We start from the raw sequence: 23,922 nt of genomic DNA, 5'->3' as shown, positions 1-23,922 counted from the left end.
ATATATATCCTATAAAAATACGTACTCTAGAGTTTTTGTCAAATTTTTTTAAATGACAAAACTACCCCTGAGCCACCTCAAAAGTCGCAATCGTTCGTGCTAAAGCCTAAAGGTCATCTCTCCACGCTGGTTGTATCCTCGTACATCTTGACCACGGGTAGACACCTCTTCTGCTTCAGGTGCATTTGCCGTTTCTCACATCTCATCCTCAATCCTCAACCGTGAGCAGAGACTCAACGAAACTAGCGGCGACTCCATTGATTGCTTTCTCTCTCTCTCGTACCCTCCCTCCCGAAGACACCGCAAATCTGTAGGTTTCAAAATCTTCAGTGTTTCATTGGGAGGGAAACACTCCGAAGCTCGCAGCCATGGCGACCACCAGAGTTCAGAGGATCATGATCCAGCCCATCGTAAGTTTTACGAAGCCTTCTGTCTCTCTCTCTCTCTCTCTCTCTGTCCATTTGTTCTGTTTAAGCTTTTATCCATTATCCTCTATGTAATTTACTTATGTATTTTCCTTTGCTGCGTGGGTTGATGGGGACGCGAACTTGTCGCTAGAATCTCATCTTCAGATTTCTCCAGAGCGTAAGTCATACTAATGTCCCTCTCCTTTGATGGATTTATTGTGTCAGTTCTCGAAATTGGACGAACTCTTTATTTCTAGATTTTATTGTCCCTGTTCTGTTGATTTCATGTAGAAAGCTCGCATTCAAATTTGGCTTTTTGAGCAGAAGGATTTGAGGATTGAAGGATGTATCATTGTAAGTTACCCCCCACCCCCCACTTTGCTCTTCAATTTTCTGGTTATGTTTTCAGTTCGGCAAGTCCAAACCCCTTATGTTTTGTGTTATTTGGTTGGGTTTACTTACCGCTTAAACCTTATGGGTTTCTCTTACTGCTAATGATAATTTCAGAAATGCTTCCATGGGTTTCTTAGGAGTAAGGTCCAAGGATTTGACACCAAGCACTGGCTTTGCAAACCTATGAATGGGTTTGCCCTGCTTGGCTGCCATTTCTGGTACTTACTGCAGTTTTCATTTATATAACTACAATGAATAAAATGTAACGTTCATTTAAGAAAAAGGAGGGTGATGTGAATTTGTATTTTAGCTGCAAACTACACAGGATTTGGCTTAATCAACTCATAAGTTTACCGGTATTAATGCATTGTAGTCTACCCTAACCGAGAATTTCTGTTAATATGCTGATTGCAAATACTAATCATAACTCAAGTGAAGGTTTGGAGCTTATTGGAGGAGTGATGTAGTTCGGCTGCCTAGAACCAGCAACGGGTGTAGGGATTCTTCCCTACACCAGCATTAGAGTAGGAGTAGATAGGTCCATATTCTACTTCGTTTTATCTTTTGGTACTTCTTCCTCGGAAATTCTGTTGTAGAACATGTTAATGTGGATTTGCTGATTTCTTTTTCCCTTTCTTTTAAATGCACTCTATTCCGTTCTCTGATATGTTCCTTGAAGATGGTAGTCACATAAAAGTGTATGGGTGTTTCCATTTATAACACTGTGTCTGCCTCTCGAGATGAGCAGGGTTGGATATTAAACCCTTCGGTTTCACTCTATTTTTTGATCAATTCTAATCCCTTGTATTTTTCCACTTATACTGGAGAACCTCCAAAATGCGACTTGTATCTCTGATGTCTTCTCCCGCTCGGCCGCTTATTGTGATTTATTTGGTACAATGTTTTGGAATTATGGAAAGAAATTACGAGGTGTGTAGCATAGAGGAAGCCCAAATCTTCTATCACCAATAGATGGAAGCTGCCTTCCCAATTGCAAATTTATTTTCAGAAGACAAATCATCACTTTTGTATATAGTTTTTGTTATTTATGTAACAATTTAACTGAAGAAGCGAGGAAGCTCACACCTGTTTGAAGTAATGCGCCAGAGTTAATTTACTGCTGAATGGGCTTCTTGGAATGATACTTCTTATTTTGTAAATACTGTTTAAGTATAGTTTCCTATACTTCTTATTTTATTACCATGGTTGTTTCTTTATACTACTTAGTATGTAACCTTGTTTTTTTTGTTTTTGTTTTTGTGTGCAGAATTAGTGTTAAGCTTTACTACTTCCCCAATGGCGGGAAACCCATCATGGATCACCCTATTTCTCACCATTCTTTAGAAAATCAAATGTCTCTAATCCAGAAAAATACATCTGAATAGTTGAGATGTCTTCATTTAATACATCCACTGCCATGACGTTTGAAACAACCTTGATTTTGTCAATGACTCCACCTGTAACTCAGAGATATTATTCTGAAAAAACGTGTTGTTCTGTTTCCCCAAGATACCAAAACACCTCTAAAAGAGGAGGTACCACTCTGGAATCTCTTTTGAAACATATCGCCCATTACCTGTTTCCCCAATTTTGTAATTTCAGGACTAAACATCTAGAGCCGTTTCGTGAGTGCTTTTGTTATACAGAGTGTCCCTTAGAGTTCTACAGAATGGAGTTCTAAAGGGAGAAGTGACATGAAAGGGGTATAGAGATCACCTATCCCTATGCCCCAATATTGAGGATTTTGGGTTTAGTACTCTTTTCCTTGTATGATGGGTACTTAGTTTGATATGCAACATGCATCTTGTTCTATTCTCCAAGTTTTTTAGCATTGGGGATTTTAAAGACTGATTCTTTGGCTATCTAGCATCCAAATTTGGTATCTGTTAACATGTTGGCCCATGTTCACATTTGGGGAAAACCATGCCTGCACAATATGGATTCGAATTGTATTGACCTGTATTGAATGTTCTGCTACACTCTCTCTCATTCGCTTATCCATGTCTCTCTTACTCCCTCCTCTTGCTAGAGCTTCTCTCCTCTTATCACTCAATCCCTTCTCAGAAGATATCAAAGAAAGGTAACATAGTTGGTTACATGATAGGTTTGATTTATTTGTTGATTTTTATTTCGACTAGATTTCAAGTGCTACCGTTTTGAATTTTGCAGGGAAGAAACCCAAAGGAGTGAGATGCTATGTACCATAAAAGAATTTGGTTGCATACATGCTTTTTTTTATTACCCTTTAGAGGTACGTTTCAAAAAATTTATACTGAATGGGAAAGTTTATTTCTTTACTGTTTTTTTTTTTTTAATCCTTTTTACCAAATTTTAAAACTACGACCATTGAAACCTGCCATAACAGGGCAATGGAAAACGGAATGAGTTTATGCATAAACATGAGCTTATGTCACTGTTGAAGAAAGTGGGATTTAACTTGTGCCAATTGTGTATGACAATTTGTTCTTGGTTATTATGGGTATTAGCCAACTTAATTTTAATCTTCTTTTTTTCTCTTCCCAAGTGTATCTGCGAATTTGTTCTTGATCAACACTGTCATTAGCTGCCTCTGTATCTTTCCCAGTTCTACCAAAAAGGGCTAGCACCTCAGTGACATTCACATATTGTTGTATGAGCTATGTGACCTCAAGGGTTGGTGTGGAAGTGTGAGAACTTCAAAATCTCGGACAGGAACTCGGACGGATCCAGCGTCATGCTTCCGTCCGTAGATCCGTCCAATGTATTCTGGTGACTGGCTCAAACGGAACCAGGGATGGACTCATCCTGTGTTAAACTTGCCCTAGACTGAGTGGAATTTTGCCTGAAGGACAGGAGCTTGTGACCAATCACCCAAACATATTGTGGAGTATCACCCCTATGGTTAAATTCAGTGGAGAACCTCCAAGGATGTCATCCAGTACTTGTGAGAAGATGGGTTGCAGACCCATGTAGCTACTCAGTCCACAGCCTGATGTACAGCTTCAACTCTAGGTAATCTCTCCCCCACCCAAATACATGGGGGCCATACCTGTTCAGATGAGTATTTGATCTTGGATGGGGTATTGGCGGAGTGCCCAAGTGTTAGACTTACCCCTTGTGCAAGCCCAAGGCAAATACAACAGAGTTTCATTCTCTGGGCGATGCACTGGGCAATTGACCCAAATGCCCAGTGAAACACCCAGAGTGTCTAACACTCGGTATTTTGGATTCCGACACTGGGAACAATGCAAACAGCCTATGGACATCCCCTAAAGGTAGATGGGAATTTTAGAAACCATTACCCACCCCCTGGAACGAAGTGGACCCCACCAATGCACTGGAATGGCTCAAAGTACTCAAAAATGCCCATTCTTGGAAGGAGGGACCCATGGCCAAACAAACCTTAAGAGGTTTAAAACTATAAATAGGAGGGGCCAGCCCTCCCATTTCGTTTTTGCTGCCTCTAGTGAAATAGAAAGAAAGAAAGGGAGGGAGAAGGAAGAAAAAGAGAAGGAAAGGGAAGGAGAAGGAAGGAAGAAGAAGTCAAGAGTTGGATTTGGACTTGGTGTGATCATCCTTACAAGTTCAAAGGTATGAACTACAGGTCCTAAACATTGTTGTCCATTCATGTTAGCTTCTAGTTCTTATGCCAAACCGGAGTATCTCGGCCGAGTGCTCGAGCATTACTTGAATGCCGAGTAAAGCTCGATCTTGCACGCATGAACATTGCATGCAAGATCTATTCATTCAAAGATTGGATCCGAGGCTATTACTGAACAATGCATCTTAACCCATAACTTCTCCGCTCCTAGAACACCTCAATCCAATGGGGTGGTTGAAAGAAAGAATAGATCACTCCAAGAGACCGCTAGAACAATGATAAATGAATACTCTCTTCCAAAATATTTTTGGGCCGAAGCGGTCAATACGGCTTGCTATGTGTTAAATTGTGTGTTAATTAGACCTATATTACTCAAAACACCCTATGAAATCTATCATAATAAACTACCTAAAGTTGATTACTTTAAAGTGTTTGGGTGTATATGCTATATATTGAATATTAAGGATAACTTAGGAAAATTTGATGCTAAAGCCGATGATGGCATTTTCCTTGGATACTCTTCAAATAGTCGAGCCTATAGAGTCTTCAACAAGAAAAACTTGATTATTGAAGAATCAATGAATATAAAATTTGATGAATCTCTTCCTAAAGATAGACACAAGCCATTGGTTGATGATGATGATACATTTGTTGAGATTAGGGAGAGCATCAAAAATTTCTCTCTAAAAGAACCCGAAGACCAACCAAAGGATCTACCCAAAGAGGTTAGACCTTGGAAAGACCATCCCTTGGATCACGTCATTGGAGACTTAGACAAAGGAATCCAAACTAGATCTAAAACTCAAGACATTTGCAATAATGTTGCTTTCATATCCAAAATTGAACCTAAAAACATAAAAGAAGCATTGGAAGATAGTGATTGGATAGTAGCTATGCAAGAAAAGCTCCATCAATTTGAAAGAAACAATGTTTGGGAGCTTGTCGCAAAACCCAAGAATCATTCTATTATAGGAGCCAAATGGGTGTTTAGAAACAAACTGGATGAAGATGGATCAATAATTAGAAACAAGGCTAGATTAGTTGCCAAAGGATATAATCAACAAGAAGGGATAGATTTTGATGAAACCTATGCACCGGTAGCAAGACTAAAATCTATTAGAATGCTACTTGCTTTTGCATGTCATACAAATTTTAAGCTGTACCAAATGGATGTCAAAAGTGCTTTTTTAAATGGCTTTATCATGGAGGAAGTATATGTTGCACAACCTCCCAGATTTGAGGATACAAAATATCCGGATCATGTCTTCAAACTTAACAAAGCTCTCTATAGACTCAAACAAGCTCCTAGAGCTTGGTATGAGAGATTGAGTGAATTCCTAATCCAAAGTGGATTTCAAATGGATAAGGTTGATACAACTTTGTTTGTGAAACATAAAGGAAAAGACTCTATTATTGTGTAAATATATGTTGATGATATTATATTTGGATCCACCAATGAAAATCTTTGTGTTGAATTTAGCAAATGCATGAGTGATGAATTTGAAATGAATTTGATGGGTGCACTTAATTTTTTCTTAGGACTTCAAATTAAGCAAACCAAAAATAGAATCTTTATATGTCAAACTAAATACACTAAAGAACTTCTCAAGAAATTTGATTTTGATGGACAAAAGTCATCTAGCACCCCCATGAGTACCTCTCTAAAGCTATCTAAAGATGAGGAAGGTACTCCCATAGACCCTACACATTATAGAGGCATGATTGGCAGCCTTCTATATCTCACCGCTAGTAGACCAGACATCATGTTTAGCGTGTGTGCTTGTGCTAGATTCCAAGCCAACCCAATGTAATCCCACTTTAGTGCCGTTAAAAGGATCTTTAAATATCTTAAAGGTACTACAAATGTAGGATTATGGTACCCAATGAACCAAAATTTTGATTTAATAACCTTTTCGGATGCCAACTTTGCAGGGTGCCATCTTGATCGCAAGAGTACAAGTGGCACATGTCACTTCTTAGGATTTTGCTTGGTTTCATGGTTTAACAAGAAATAAAACTCTGTTGCTCTTTTCACTACTGAAGCCGAGTACATTGCGGCCGGTAGGTGTTGTGCCCAAGTCCTTTGAATGAGACAAACTCTCATGGACTATGGGATACATTTTGGTTCATCTCCATTTAATTGCGACAATACAAGTGCAATCAATTTAAGTAAAAATCTCATTCTCCATTCAAGAGTCATACATATTGATATTAGGCATCACTTTCTTAGAGACACAGTTCAAAAAGGGGAAATTGTTCTAAAATACATTGAAACTGAAAAACAACTTGCAGACATCCTCACCAAGCCATTAAGTGAAGAGAGATTCTGCTATTTGAGGAGAGAACTCGGGATCTGCAACCCTTTTGAGTAAGGTGAAATCCTCAAAAAGCCCAAAAATCAAGCTGTTAGAGAATTCTGGGCTAAAATCCCATAAAATCCCTGTTTTTGACCTGTCGGTCGACCGACATGAAAAAATTTCATTTTTAAACAAGAACCGAGAGGATTTTTTCATTTCCCTCTTCTTTTGTTCGAGACCTCTCCTCTCCAAAACCCTTTTTCTCTGAACTCCAAGGCAAAACCCTGTAAAATCCCTTGAGATTTCACCAAATCCAAGCCCCAAATCACTCTTCCTACACAATCTACCCACTTCCAACCCAAAAATCTCTATTTCTCTCAAATCTCTAAAAGCCCTAGGTTTCAAATGGCTCCAAAGCAAAGCAATGGCAAGCAACCAAAGAAGAAAGCCAAAGTTGGAGAGAGCTCTGCAGCATATGACAAGTCTCTCTTCATCTCCGAAGAAGCCTCCATTCTCTGGGGAAGACTTGAGAAGAGAAAGGTTGACAAGGAAAGAACTGTAAGAGTTTCTCAATTTCTTGACTATGACATTGAAGAATATTTTAAATATTTGGGTTGGGAAAATACCTTAGTTTATGTTGATCCCTGCTATCCTGACCTTGCCAGACACTTTTACTGTAATCTGAGAACCCAAATAGTGGATGATAGGCTTGCCATCACATCCCTAGTAAAGGGTGTTCCCATCATGTTCACTTATGAAGATCTAGGAGAGATCATGGGAATTCCCACCTTAGGAGATATGAGATATCTTCCTCCCAAAGGGGATGCCAAAACCTTTATGAATGTTGATGAAATTTATGGTGCCATCATAAAAGACTATGTTGGGTTTGAACCAACTGTTAAAGCTATCAAACTTCATGAACTATCCAGGATGATCAGTTTCATTGTAAGCTACAACATCTTGCCCAAAGGAGGCCATAGAGACCAAGTCAATCCCTTTCAAGCCTACATTACTTGGTGTCTTGTCACTGCCAATCCTATCAATCTTCCATATGTGATTATGAAGACCATGGAACACTGTGCAGTACCTCATTATAGGGGAAACCTTCCATATGGCAGACTCATAACTGCCATCCTTAAGTTCCATGAGGTGGATCTCTCTGGGGAATTCATTGACCCCAAGATGCTTGACATTGACTCATCCACCATCAAGAAGATGAAGCTGGGTTTTGTTGCGGCTCCTTCTTCACACCAAGCCCGAAGGAAGCGAGCTACCCAACATGTCACAGGTGACGAAGCAGAGTCACAAGAAGAGGACGACAGTGAGGATGAAGACTATGTTGGTGAACCCTCAGGGGACTATGTCACCAGAGGAGAATTTTCAAGTTTTTGCCAACAACTTAACACCCGCCTAAAGGGCTTTGATGATCACTTCACCTCTCTCCACAAAGATCAAGAAGAGATTCTTCGCATCCAAAAGGAGAACCAAGTGATCTTACAGCGTCTCAATCTGCATTTCTTTCCTCCTCCTCCACAGTAGAGATAGTTGACATCACTGACTTTATATTAGAACTCTTGATATGTACTTTTGTGGCATATTTTTAAAACATGGAACTTCTATTTTGAAGCATGTGATGCTTTTAAAATTAACACTTTATTGGGCTTCATATTATTTGCTCTCTGTTCTTCTAACCATGCAGGAAGTCATTTTCTTAGGGGGAGCCACCCTAAGATTGCTTTTGCTTGTTCTTGGTTACTAGCACTGGCTCAGGGGGAGCTACTCATGCTCTATACCTCCTTTTTACGTTGACAAAAGGGGGAGAAGTTATTATGATTCAAATATTCATAATATGTGATAATGCATATATGATATGCATAATTTACCTTGAATTATGATTCAAATAATCATATGATATATGATAATGCATATTCATCTTGAGTTACATGCCTACATGAGTAATGCATATATTTATCTTGAATTGCATGCATACATGAGTAATGCATATTTTGAATCACATGTTTGTCATCATCAAAAAGGGGGAGATTGTTGGAAAACACATTCCTCCATAAACTGATTTTGATGATAACAAACATAAAGATTAATACTAATATTCCAATCTTTAAGCAAGCTTCATAGTCAGACGTTGGAAGCATCAAGCATCCAGGAAAGACTTGATCAACGGAGCTCACAACAGAAGAGTTAAGGAAAAGAAGAAATTTGAAGATTGAGGAACATCTTCTAAAGGAAGCCAAGAATTAACAAGACAAAGACTCTCCAAGAAGATTCAAGTGCATTAGAACACATTTCATTACATGTGCATATCATATTGCACACACATTGCATTCACATGTAAGAGACCCTAGGAGGAACTCATTCCCATGCCCTAGACTCGAGAAACATGGCCATTAAAGTGTTAAACAAAAACCTATGAAGTCCCAAGCAAGCTGGACCAAAAATCCCCTTGACAGGACAATCAAAAACAGGACAGGCTGTCGTCGGTCGACCCTACGGACTGCGTCGGTCGACCTACGAATATAAAAAACACAGACCTATTTCCAGTAGCCTGTTGGTTGCAACTGACAGAATTATAGGTCGATCGACACTTGTAGGTCGATCCATAGGCCGACCGACAATAGACCTACAGCCCCAAACTTGGCCTTAACGGCTAGTTTTTCAACGGCTAGTTTTTGATGGTCGACCGACAACCTTTATAGGTCGACCGACAGTCTAAAAATATGACAGTTTTATATCCGTTGGAGAACAAACAAACTTCAACTTTTGACTTTATAAAACGCATCCAAACAAGGAACAAAATACATCTTTTGATAGAAAAAGTGCATAGTACATTTGTGAAAGTACAAAAGTAAAAATTTGTCATTGAGCTAAATTATTCAATTCAAGCTCTTCAAAGAGATTTTACCAAGCTCTTAACTCTCCACTCTCTCCAACTCATGCCATCAAGGAGAATCATCTAGGAGACTCAAGGTGCATTACTCTCATTCATATCATTGAGCACCATCACTCAAAGGGTAAAAGTATCACTACTCTTTGATAGGTATTTATACCAAACTTATATTATATTTACTTGTTTATGATTTTGATTTGATAAAGCATTGTTGTATTAATCTAGACCGTACTTAGATTAGTACGAGGACCCTCTCATCCTTAAGAGATTGAAAGGATACTCTTGTCCTGGAACTAAGATTGTAAGGATCCTCTTATCCTGTTAAAAAGAGTTGTAAATGTGTCATTTCCCCACCTATTGTATTGAAAGGAAAATACTAGTGGAATTCTCTCAAGGTTGAGAGGAGTGGATGTAGGCTAAGTTAGCCGAACCACTATAAATCTTGTGCCTCATTTACTTCTGCTTTTTATATTTAATATAAGTGTGCAACCAATCGAAAAAGAGTCAAAATCCACTAGTGGTAACCTATTCACCCCCCTCTAGGTTACCCAACAGAATTGGGGCAGTACCAGAATGCCTGACCTTTACTTCTTTCTGTTTTTGAAGTTCTTACCTTGCATTGACCATTTCCACAGTCATACATTCTAAGCCGATCTACCCACAAGAAGAATTGGCAACCTTGTGTACATTTGAAATATTCTCTACCTCTATTTTTTCCAGACCCACAAACATCTTTCTTACACATACGACCACAAAATTCACAACTATAAACGCTACTCACACTCTTAGTAGAAGCCATCTGGTCAATTAATACACCATAAGGTAGAATTATTTCAATAAATGTCAAAGAACCCTAATATTTAGTTTTAATCAAAATCAGAAGTTGTTGCATATATAAAAGTTTGTTTACCTGTTTTGTGATTTCTTCCCAAATTTTCCAGAAGACAAACAAATTGCATAGGAGATCACATTCCTTGCTCACCATAAATTGAGATATTACATAGGCAGAGACATGAGTGTAGATAAAAATCATGTCTCTATCTCAACCAGACACAAAACAACCATTCTATTGAACAAACAATGTGTAAGGGAGGAAGATGCAACAGGAACTTAACACAATCTCATTAAATAAATTCAATAAAACATTATATACACTATTCAACCTATTAAAATATCCTATATGAACCAAATTTATTTACAACTGTATCTTGTGTGTGACTGTATTTTCTTAATTAACCAGGCCATACATTCCAACATGTCCTTACCTACTCAAAAAACAAACTGCTAAACTAGTAAGCCAGCATTCTTGGGATGCATCCTTTCTTTCTTCTATGCAAATTCTGAGTTACATTGGTCGGACTTTTAAGGATCAAACTCAATGGATGTCTTGAAGCTTGATGATCTACCTACTCTGTGATTTCCACTTCTTCAATTGCACATCTTACGGCTTTAGTAATTAACTTACTTGACAAGAATAATGCTCATAACATCTTTAGGACCTTCTAACATAGAATTAAGGAGCCAAAGCTCTATCAACTGGCTCATCACCAACCCACACAAGGTGGTCCTAACTTCACAGATATGGATCACCGATGTGGGTTTTCAAGCCATGGGACTACCATAATAATATCCATTTACCTTTGCAAAACTGACAACATTGTGTGAGAGATGATTGAAGTTCATAGGAACCTAGTGGTATCTATTCTGCCAATGGTCAGAGTATTCCTAGGGGCTTTCATATTTAAAGACCTGCTTAAGAAAACCTCTCAACTGCTCTTGCCAGTGCTATCAAACTATTTTTCTTCTTTAATGGACAAACCAATAAAGTAATGAGTAATGAGAGGTCAATTGATTACTTCTTTAAAAAATCTATAGCCAAAATTGGAGATGGTTATGGCAAGTGTTTGAGTTAAAATAAAACCGCAAGCGTACGGGTCAATCGTAGCTACGGGTCGAACACAAGGAGATATACGCCACTCTATTTAACTAACTTAAAAGTAATGCAAAATGAACCAAATTAAATTGTTAAATTAAACTAATTAAACTAACGAAAATCAATGCATCCTAACTCATAAGCATCTAACAAAATTAAGGGATTAAATCGGCGTCCTAACACATGAGCATCTAACCTATCGAACTAAGCGAATTGAAAGGAATAAAAATGCAGCCACACATACTAACCACATAAAAAGAAATAAGGGAATAAAAATGCATCCATAAACCACAACCATATAAAATTAAAATAAAAGAAATAGAGGGGGAAGAAGAAGAAGATAGAGAGAGATAGAGGAGATGGAGAATGAGATTGAGAGTTTAGATAGTAAAACCTGGATGTGCTTGCATGAATGTAAATGAAAAGCTTGAATACTTGCATAAACTTACCATGGCCTCCTCTTCTAAATCTTCAAGTCTTGTCATCAACTTAAGAACTTAGACTAGAAGGCTTAAAACCTAAACTAGAATTAAGAAATTACAACCCAATTGAAGACTTAAATTGAAATTAAAGCATAAACTAAACCTATTATAAGCATTAACTAAAAATTATAAAAGCAAACTAGAACTTAGAAAAGCCAAAAACCACAAATTAGAAGGAGAAGAAGAGAAGAAATTTCACTAAGTGAATGAGCCAATTTTTACAAGAGAGGTAGGGGGGTATTTATAGGTGGAAGAGAGGAGAAGAGAGAAGATGGAAGTGTAGGAGAAATATTCCCTAAGAAAAGAGAATATTCTCTTCTCCTTCCTCTTTTACAATGCCTTGAATCCTAAGAAAAAAGAAAAAAATAGAAAGAAGAAGAAGAAGAAGATTGTTTACATAGAGCTTCTATTTCTAGAAAAATAAACTTCCATTTTAACAAGTGCTTCCTTTTCTTTGTAGATATCTTCTCCAAGCAATAAAATCAAAGCATCTTTGATTTTTCAACCTTCCATAGATGAGAAAATATAAATCTATCCCAAGTAGAATTTCGAAGTGCCCTTGAGAAGTTGGAGGAGAGAGAGAGTAAGGGTGATGACTAGGATTCCTTGAAGAATAACTAAAATACCCATTCTGTCCTTCAGAAAACGTGGAGCATGGGGTGCTTATATAGGTCTCACCATTGTGTTCCTTGCGAAAAATCACACAAAATAGACCCAAATTTCATCCAATTCGGAGTTGGGGAGCCCAAGATATCTCAAGTTGAAGTTGGACTGTCCAGAGCCTTCCAAATGGAATCTTTCGGGTACAGTAAAGTAACTTCTGATAATTTCATTAAGGTCCCTAAAATCCGAACTTCCGTTTCACTTTGTCCCCATCCGACTGCCAATAATTATAAATAAACCCCTGCAGACCATTTTCACGCGTCGTTACGGAAACGGCCATAACTTCTTCGTTTCAACTCGGAATTAAGTGCCGTTTGAACCATTGCGAAGCTGACTCGATGGGCTATGCATCCATTTACACTTCTAAAAAGCTTAAAAACATCTCCTTAGCATCATCTCCTTCATTTTCACAAGAATTCACCTAAACCCTGAAAAGCACAAGAAAGCACCGAGTAACTCTGTCCAATGTGGTAAAATGTATAATTTATGCCCTAAAATTTCACACATAAATGTGCTCATCAGATTCCCCCACACTTGAACGTTACTTGTCCTCAAGTAAAGCAAAAACAAAAACTAACCTAGAATGTAGAAAATCCTAACTCACTTTCGTAGGAATCACGGTTGCACTTAGCATGTGCAACAAGCCTTTAAACCCCTAGGTTACCCCTAGTGGACGAGTTGTGTCTCGTGGGTGTTTGCAGTGAATATACACCCAAAATTCAATTGTAAATAAATGCTGCAAATTTTAATCATGGCATAAGTAGGACAGTGCACATAATCCCAAAAAGTGTTCAACTAATGATCAAGGAGCCAAAGGTTCCCCCACACTTGAATTTTATCACCCCACATCAATTCATGTAACAAGCATGCATCAAGTTCAAGGGATCTCCTCATATTTTCTGAACACTACTCATCTTCAAGTAAACCCCCCATAGCATCGATGGAACCAAAGACTTAGGCATTGAGTATTGTTGACCATACTTTTTTTTTGGCATTAAGGCAAAAGTTTTTTCTTTCTCAACCACAAACTCTATTTCTACTCCACTCTTGTTCTCTGAATGACATGGTGGAGCATACCAGTCACCCAAATACTTGGTAGCTTCGGTTTTTGCATATATCCATAAGACATTGAGACATTGATGCAAGAGTTTTTTTTTTTTTTTTTTTTGAGTTTCCTTCCAAGGAATTTCGATCAAGTCACCCTGCTTCATGAGGCACAGTGCCCTGTCTAGTCCTAAGGAATTCCACTTTCTTTTTTTTTGTTCCTTGTTTTTTTTTTCTTTTTCTTTTTTTTTCATTCACTTCCACTTTCATGCCTTGCCTTGCCACAAACAAATTGGTCTCAACTACTAGCCAAAAGATCAAAGGGGTCCATAAACACATAGAGGAATCTAACCATCACATGAAGTAGCACTCATATTTTCAAACTCAATCCCCATCACCGGATACAAACCAACTACCATCCTTGAAAAGGGATTTTTTTATTATTTCGCATGCTAGGAGGGCACCTAATTCCCTCTCACTCTTGCTTTGCAATTTGAAGAGACTTATGCACATACCCAAAAACTATCGCCACAATCAAAATTCACAAAATTCAAAATGCACAAAATTCACAATTAAAGTCCAACACACCCCCCCACACTTAATTCATGCAGTGTCCTCAATGCATGCAGAAAAGAAAGAATAAGGACAAGGGAGGGGATATATACCAGGATATCGGGGTCAAGGTAAAGAGGCTCATGGAGATTCATGACCTCTTCGTCAAGCTGGAGTAGGCATCTCTATGTACGGCTTCAATCTTTGGCCATTGACCTTGAAAGTAGCTCCTGTAATTGGATTGAGGACTTCAACAGCCCCATGAGGATAAACTTTTTGAACAATATAGGGCCCATCCCATCTAGAACGCAGCTTACCTGGAAAGATATGCAAACGAGAATTGTACAACAAAACATTCTGGCCTACCTCAAAAGATTTTTTCAAAATGTGCCTATCATGGAAAGCCTTGGTTTTTTCCTTGTAAATTCGGGCATTCTCATATGCCTCATTCCTAAGCTCTTCCAACTCGGATAGTTGGAGTTTCCTATGGGCACTGCGGTGTGTAGGTCAAAGTTAAGCTTCTTGATAGCCCAAAAGGCCTTGTGCTCAATCTCTACAGGTAAGTGACATGCCTTTCCATACACCAGGCAGTGCGGAGATTGACCAAGATCGGTCTTGAAGGCTGTCCTATGGGCCCACAACGCATCTACCAATCGGTTAGACCAATCCTTGCGGTTCGGGTTGATGGTTTTCTCAAGAATTTGCTTGATCTGCCTATTTGAAACCTCAACACGGCCCTTGTGCAGGGATGGTAGGGTGTGGCCAACTTATGGATGACACCATACTTTTTCATGAGGGCCTCAAAGGCCGATTACAAAAATGCTTGCCCGATCACTAATGAGAGCCGGGAGTACCAAAACGGGAGAAGATGTTCTCCTTGAAAATTTCACAACCACCTTGTGGTCATTGGTCTTACAAGCAACTGCCTCAATCCATTTGGACACATAGTCCACGCAAGTAATATGTACGAGGTTACCAAAGAGTTAGGGAAAGGCCCCATGAAATCAATACCCCATACATCAAACACCTCAACCACGGTGGGTTGAGGGCATCATATTTCTCTTAGTAAGACGCCCTAAGGATTGGCATGAAGAACATGCCGCAATAAGTAAAAGCGTCTTTAAGCAGACTAGGCCAATAAAATCCACACTTTGTAAAACTTTGGCGCGTCTTATTAGGCCCAAAATGGCCTCCACAAGCGATCATGGCAAAAAGATAAGACAGATTGTTGCTCATGATCGGGGACACATCTCGGATTACTTGATCCGGGCGGTCTTAAAAAGATAAGGATCATCCCAAAAGAAATACTTAACTTGTGAAAAGAAAGCGATTCTTATCTTGGGTGGACCAATGTGCGGTGTCACACGTAACGGATAATTAACAATGTCGCAAACCAAGGTTCACTAGACACCGCCATCGGATACTCATCGGGAAAATTCTCGTTTTGGAGAATCACGATCAAGGAATTAGGCAGCCGGGATAGATGGTGCAGCAAATTTTCACACCCTTTCTTATCCCTAATTTCAAGATCAAATTCTTGTAACAAAAGGACCCACCTAATGAGGCGAGCCTTGGCATCTTTCTTACGCACAAGATATTTGATAGCTGCATGGTCGGTATAAACAATCACATGTGATCCAACCAAGTAGGGCCTAAACTTCTCTAAAGCAAACACAACGACTAAAAATTCTTTCTCGGTGGTGGTATAATTAAGCTGTGCATCATTAAGAGTCCTACTTGCATAATAAATCACATGGGGCAATTTATTGATTCTTTGCCCAAGAACAGCCCCTATAGCAAAATCAGAGGCATCACACATAAGTTCAAATGAAACTGTCCAAATTGGAGCTTGAATAATGGGGGCTGAAGTCAGCGCTCTTTTCAATTGCTCAAAACTATCATGACACTCAGAAGAGAAATCAAATGGGCAGTCCTTTGCCAAAAGAGAGGTGAGAGGTCTAGCTATCTGGCTAAAGTCCTTGATGAATCTTCTATAAAAACCTGCATGGCCAAGAAAAGATCGAATGTCCTTCACACTCTTGGGTGGTGGTAAATTGGCTATAAGGTCCACCTTAGATCTATCAACCTTGATCCCTTCTTTGGACACAATGTGACCAAGAACTATACCTTGCTTTACCATGAAGTGGCACTTCTCCCAATTCAGGACCAAGTTCTTTTCTATGCATCTTTTAAGAACCAAAGAGAGATGATGCAAGCAATTAGAAAAAGTAGAGCCATGAATAGAAAAATCATCCATAAACACCTCTAGGAAGTGCTCTACCATATCGAAAAGATACTCATCATGCACCTTTGGAATGTAGCAGGGGCATTGCAAAGCCCAAAAGGCATACGCCGGTAAGCAAAGGTTCCATAAGGGCATGTGAAAGTGGTCTTGTGTTGGTCCTCTAGAGCAATAGGAATTTGGTTATAGCCTGCATAACCATCAAGAAAACAATAATATTCATGGCCAGCTAGTCTCTCTAACATCTGATCAATAAAAGGTAAGGGGAAGTGGTCCTTCCAAGTTGCCGCATTCAATTTCCTATAGTCAATGCACACTCTCCATCCTGTTTGGATACGGGTTGGAATCAACTCATTATTAGCATTCTCAACTACAGTGACTCCTCCTTTCTTAGGCACAACCTGCACAGGACTCACCCATTGGCTATCAGAAATAGGATAAATGATGCCATGATCCAAGCATTTTAGGATCTCTTTCTTAATTGCCTCTTTCATCACAGGATTAGCCCTCCTTTGGGGTTCCCTAGAAGGTGTGGAACTCTCCATCAGATGTATATGATGTTGAACAATGGAGGGGCTAATACCTTTGATGTCAGACATGGTCCAACCTATGGCTTCCTTATTATCCTTTAGAAGCTTAATCAACTCTTCTTCCTGAATAGAAGTCAAATCAGAAGCAATAATAACAGGAAGAGTATGATCATGTCCTAAGAAGACATACTTGAGGTTGGAGGGCAATGCCTTCAACTCTAATGTGGGGGGGCTCAATAATAGAGGATTTGGGAATGGAAGTGGATAGGGGTCCAAGGGGCTCCAAAGGTGGTTGGATGCTCCAGACCTCAGATAAGGGAGTATCATCAACACCCTCCAATTCTTGCATACATTCTTGAAATCCCGAATCAAAATCAATCTCAAAGAACGTATCAATATCATCGGGAAATCCTTGAAGCATATGCACCTCTTCATCCATGTCAGGCTGCTTGCCCAACCTAAACACATTGAAGTCAACAGAAGTATTGCCAAAAGATAATTTCATGAGACCATTCCTGCAATTGATTAAAGCATTCTTGGTAGCTAGGAATGGTCTACCCAATATGATTGGGATTTGGTCCTTGAAGTTGGCGAGTGGGTTGGGTATCTAAAACAATAAAATCTACGGGAAAAATAAATTCCCCAACCTTCAACAGGACATCCTCAATCATTCCCTTAGGAACTTTAACCGTCGATCGCAAGTTGAAGAGTAATTTTGGTCGGTTTCGTTCTCCCAATCCCGATTGTTGGTAGACATGAAAGGGTAAGAGGTTCACACTTGCACCAAGGTCAATAAGGCATGATCAATAGTAGTATGGCCTATAGTGCAAGAGATGGTGGGGCTTCCGGATCCTTATGCTTGGCTGCTACAGTGTGAGATTAGAGAACTAATGTTAGCGACCAAGAATGCCTTTTTGGGCACATTGGTGGTCCGCTTTTGGGTGCATAAGTCTTTGAGGACTTTAGCATAAGCGGGGATCCGGGCAATAGCATCCAACAAGGGGATATTCACCTGAACTGTTTGAACACATCCAATATCTTCTCCACAGAAGGAGACTTCTTGCTAACCAACCTATTTGGGAAAGGGACAGGTGGGGTATAAATTCTTTCAAGGTTGGTCTTTTTGACTTCCTCAACGAATCCTCTTTGGTTTCCTCAACCAAATCATCGGTATATCTTTAGGTTCATCGAGACGAACCTGAAAGCGTAGGCACTTCAATGGCCTCTTGAGAAGGGGAGAGTCAACGGGAGTATGAGATGATAAAGGCGAGGTGCACTAGCTTGTTGATACTCACGGCCACTCCTTAAAGCATAAACAACATTTACTTGTCTGGAGGGCCCTTGGTGTTTTGGCCTTGTGCAACATTGGTTGGAGGAGCTTGGGTACCTTCTTGAATATGAACCGATGCCTAGGATTTGGCTCGGGCTGGCTAGGTAACTTCCTGTTTCCCTCTCATGCGGGATTGTGACAAGCTGGTTGAGTTGTTTTTCCATGTTATTGTGGCTTGTCATGAGAAGAGCTATCTTGTTGTCCATCTCATTCGAGTCTTGTTGCCTCTCCTATATTGGTAAACCACAGGGGTTCTTGATAAGGTGCAAGGAGAGGAGGCCTAGCGAGAATTAATAGATGGTCTGGATGAGGACGAGGGGAAAGGGGTTAGGAGACATTCCTTGGCTTTGTGGTGCATAGTTGGTCCTTTGGGCACCAACCTGGCCTTGATGGTTAAAGTTGGATGGGCTTGCTTGGTTCCCTTGATTCCATGAGAAATTGGGGTGATTTCTCCATCCTGGATTGTAAGTATTGCTATATGGGTTATTTTGGTAGAGAGCATTTACATTCTCGGTCTTTGGAATTGCCCACCAAGGTGTTGGGGCATTCCTCGAAAGGTGTCCAGGGTTTGGCACCACGCATACCGACACATGGTTGACCTGGTTGATCGGATTAAGCGGTATAGACTCTTTAAGAACTATGGACTCCAACCGTTTTATGAGGCTATCAAGTTTGGCCTCCTTAGGTGGCATACCCTCAATGAGATACCCCTTAGTGGTCCTTTCGGCCTCTTGGGAAGATTCCCATTCCCTAGTCTTATCGCCAAGTTGGTTAAGAATGTCCATGCATCATTCTCCTCGAGAAAAAGAAGTAAAGCTGCTTGGACACATAGACTCTACAAGTTGCTTGATCCGATAATCAATACCCTCATAAATAATTTGGCATAGCTGCCACAAGTCAAAACCATGGTGAGGGCATTCTAAGAGGAGGTCCTTGAATCTTTCCATGAATTTAGAAAAGGACTCATGTGGTTTTACGCCGACTGGAGGATGTCACTTTTAAGCTTATTGGTCTTGTGAAGAGGGAAGAATTTCTCAAAAAGACAATGGTGAACTCATCCCATGTATTAATGGAGTTTGTTGGCGATCCATAGAGCCACTTCTTGGCACTGGTCTTTCGGGGCAAAGGGTATAAACCTAAGCCTAAGCTGCATCATCGGTCAAATTACGGACCTTAATTAGAACACGAGACCTCCTCAAATTCCCTAAGGAAGAGATATGCATCCTCATTAGCCATCCCATGGAAATGGGGTAGCATCTTGATGAAGTTGGTCTTGAGTTCATAGTTATTCCTGTAACAACGAGCGGACTAATGCATGAGGGCTGTGCAGCCCTGGTGGGGTAAAACCTATCCTTAAGAGTCTTGGGTTGTTGGTCACCCATGGTCAAAGGTGGTAGAGAAGATGGTCTTCTAATAAGACGATTACTTGAATCACGAGTCCACACCTTAGCCACCTAAATAGATATGAGGTCTCCTTTAGAAAAATTAAAGAAAAATAACACTTAAAAAAAAAAAAAAAAAAAAAAAAATAGAAACAAGAGGGACCCCAAGGTAGATAGTGCATCTCTATCCCTCAAAAATCGAAACAATGGTTCAAAAGCTATAAGGATGCCATGTAGGTTGACAGCAAGGGAACCCGTATAGTCTTCTATAGCCACCTACGTGCGACTCCAATATGGATTCTGATGTAGAATGGAGGTCTACTATACGTTTATGTTTCCAACACTCTCACTATGTCGCTTTACTGTTATCAAGAGTGGTCACCTCCAAAGATAAGTCACATGTCAATCCACCCAACCAAGTCAAGATGTAGCGTCATAGGTAACTTAATCCTATGAGGGACACCAAAAGATGGAGGGTTGAAGCATATGAAGGACTTTAGATTGGGCGCACACTATTTGAAACAGAAGAGAAACAAGAAGAGGTTTTCAAAAACTAATTTTTTTTTTTTTCAAAAAAAAAAAAGAAGAGAAAATAATAAACTAAAACACTTCGAACTACTTAAAAATCAGATAAATAAAATGGACAATAATCTCCCCGGCAACGGCGCCAAAAACTTGTTTGAGTTAAAATAAAACCGCAAGCGTACGGGTCAATCGTAGCTACGGGTCGAACACAAGGAGATATACGCCACTCTATTTAACTAACTTAAAAGTAATGCAAAATGAACCAAATTAAATTGTTAAATTAAACTAATTAAACTAACGAAAATCAATGCATCCTAACTCATAAGCATCTAACAAAATTAAGGGATTAAATCGGCGTCCTAACACATGAGCATCTAACCTATCGAACTAAAGCGAATTGAAAGGAATAAAAATGCAGCCACACATACTAACCACATAAAAAGAAATAAGGGAATAAAAATGCATCCATAAACCACAACCATATAAAATTAAAATAAAAGAAATAGAGGGGGAAGAAGAAGAAGATAGAGAGAGATAGAGGAGATGGAGAATGAGATTGAGAGTTTAGATAGTAAAACCTGGATGTGCTTGCATGAATGTAAATGAAAAGCTTGAATACTTGCATAAACTTACCATGGCCTCCTCTTCTAAATCTTCAAGTCTTGTCATCAACTTAAGAACTTAGACTAGAAGGCTTAAAACCTAAACTAGAATTAAGAAATTACAACCCAATTGAAGACTTAAATTGAAATTAAAGCATAAACTAAACCTATTATAAGCATTAACTAAAAATTATAAAAGCAAACTAGAACTTAGAAAAGCCAAAAACCACAAATTAGAAGGAGAAGAAGAGAAGAAATTTCACTAAGTGAATGAGCCAATTTTTACAAGAGAGGTAGGGGGTATTTATAGGTGGAAGAGAGGAGAAGAGAGAAGATGGAAGTGTAGGAGAAATATTCCCTAAGAAAAGAGAATATTCTCTTCTCTTTCCTCTTTTACAATGCCTTGAATCCTAAGAAAAAAGAAAAAAAATAGAAAGAAGAAGAAGAAGATTGTTTACATAGAGCTCATTTCTAGAAAAATAAACTTCAATTTTAACAAGTGCTTCCTTTTCTTTGTAGATATCTTCTCCAAGCAATAAAATCAAAGCATCTTTGATTTTTCAACCTTCCATAGATGAGAAAATATAAATCTATCCCAAGTAGAATTTCAGAAGTGCCCTTGAGAAGTTGGAGGAGAGAGAGAGTAAGGGTGATGACTAGGATTCCTTCAAGAATAACTAAAATACCCATTCTGTCCTTCAGAAAACGTGGAGCATGGGGTGCTTATATAGGTCTCACCATTGTGTTCCTTGCGAAAAATCACACAAAATAGACCCAAATTTCATCCAATTCGGAGTTGGGGAGCCCAAGATATCTCAAGTTGAAGTTGGACTGTCCAGAGCCTTCCAAATGGAATCTTTCGGGTACAGTAAAGTAACTTCTGATAATTTCATTAAGGTCCCTAAAATCCGAACTTCCGTTTCACTTTGTCCCCATCCGACTGCCAATAATTATAAATAAACCCCTGCAGACCATTTTCACGCGTCGTTACGGAAACGGCCATAACTTCTTCGTTTCAACTCGGAATTAAGTGCCGTTTGAACCATTGCGAAGCTGACTCGATGGGCTATGCATCCATTTACACTTCTAAAAAGCTTAAAAACATCTCCTTAGCATCATCTCCTTCATTTTCACAAGAATTCACCTAAACCCTGAAAAGCACAAGAAAGCACCGAGTAACTCTGTCCAATGTGGTAAAATGTATAATTTATGCCCTAAAATTTCACACATAAATGTGCTCATCAGCAAGACAGTCAGGAAAATCAAATTTATTGCTTTTTTCTAATATACTATTATGCTGAAGCTCATCCAGACAATAATACATGCATATTAAGAATCATCTCATTGGTCCCCAATTACAATACTATACTATACTACTAACAAATACACACACACGGAAACAGTCAGAATCATACAATTAGGCTATCTCCACCTTTTCTTCACCCCTCACATTATGGGTTAAGCTTCATTTATAATTATTCCCTTCCAAAAATTACAAAATTTATTGTTGTTCCAGTGATGAAAGTAAGAATTTTCTAGTTTTTGACAATTGATTGGTGTATTTATTTCAAAATTCTCCACATCTGTCACCATCCCCTATTTTAGATGAGGCTTTAATGAATGTAATGTAACATCTGAACTGATGAGGGGTACATTATAGTGGTTGAAGCTCTAGGTTGTTTAGGGGTTGGCTCAAGGATGATACGAACTGTAAAAGAAAGGAAGATGCTACATGAGCAAGGATAAACTGTACAGGTCCAATTTCTTTTCACATACTTCAATAATATCCTTCAGTGTTTATTGTGCATTATTTTTCTTCTACTTTCTGGTTTGGAAATTTTTTCACAGTTTTAAAATCAATTACTACAGAATCTAGTGCATTCATATGGTAATACTCAAATGGATCCAAATATCCAATATCCCATCTACCAATTCCTTCGCTGAACTAACAAACAAACAAACAATTGACATCTTTACAAGAACATAGTGATTCATAAACCAAAACAAGGGATTTTAACAATTTATTCAAATCAATGCATCAGAAATAAGAATAAGCTGAAAAAGAATTCACTAAATAGCAACATTGCAAACCGCCAAAATAGATGCGATCTGGATTTGGGGGAAACCAAAACTAGGGCTTCATCTTCATTCACTTACCGCCGATCACTTACCTCCAAAACATCTGCAATCGGGATTTAGGGGAAACCAAAACAAGGTCAAAGTATTAAGCAAGGAGAAACACTTCCAAACCAAAGCCGGAAATATGTCTTTCCCGACCAAAATCACAGACTCCGTTCGTCGATGCCCAAAACAAGGGCTAAGTATAAAGCAAGGAGAAATACTTCCAAACCGGAAGCAGGATCACCAGTAAAGGGATATGGATCTAACCTTCGAAGAAGGATTGTCGGAAATATGTCTTTCCCGATCAAAACCAGAAGGATCGCCGAAAATGTCTTTACCGATCAAAACCAAAAACTCCCTCCTCGATGCCAAAACAACTTAATTTTTTATTTTTTATTTTTCATTATGTTTTATAACCAGTAAAGGGCAGCCTAAGTAATTTCTAAACTCCCTCCTTGCTTTACTATCAGGTAAAGGGTACAGAAGTAATTTCAATTTTTTCATTATGTTCCTCTCCGGTCCAATAAAGGGTACAGAAGTATTTTCCATTTTTTTCATTATGTTACTATCCGGTAAAGGGTATAGAGTTAACCGGTAAAGGATAAAGGGTTAGCCGATTTACCCTTGATTTATTGAACGGTCCAGATTGACGTGTAAAATTAAACGGCTGAGATTAAAAGTGTTGCATTTGTCGTTGCGTTTAAGCGACTTTACCAGTCGCACTGCGACTTTTTTCCCTTAAAAAAATATATTTAGCTTCATCTCAATCCTCTATCCCCATTAAGTCCACACTGTATTAAATACCATCTGAAAACTGACTATCTGACGTAATGAATTACAGTATTACACCGAAAAAGAACATTTTAAAACTGTTGCGCACGTGAAACCCATCGGCGCTCCAGGGAATGCGCTCCAGTCTTTTACTACTACTATA

The 23,922-nt window shown here is 39.0% G+C and overlaps 1 protein-coding gene across 1 annotated transcript; it reads left to right on the top strand.

Moving 5' to 3' along the window:
• Positions 1-297: 297 nt before the first annotated feature.
• On the top strand, positions 298-8,159 carry LOC122671986 (small nuclear ribonucleoprotein E-like; the record flags this gene model as incomplete). Its single annotated transcript, XM_043869489.1, has 4 exons — positions 298-410; positions 559-585; positions 699-761; positions 8,094-8,159. Coding segments are annotated over exons 1-4 (198 nt in total), but the record flags the coding sequence as incomplete, so codon positions are not given.
• Positions 8,160-23,922: the final 15,763 nt, after the last annotated feature.

Source organism: Telopea speciosissima, chromosome 8 (genome assembly GCF_018873765.1).
Source record: "Telopea speciosissima isolate NSW1024214 ecotype Mountain lineage chromosome 8, Tspe_v1, whole genome shotgun sequence".
Lineage (NCBI taxonomy): Eukaryota > Viridiplantae > Streptophyta > Magnoliopsida > Proteales > Proteaceae > Telopea > Telopea speciosissima.
Note: the sequence above shows the minus strand (reverse complement) of the source record. Positions and strands in the feature narration are given on the sequence as shown.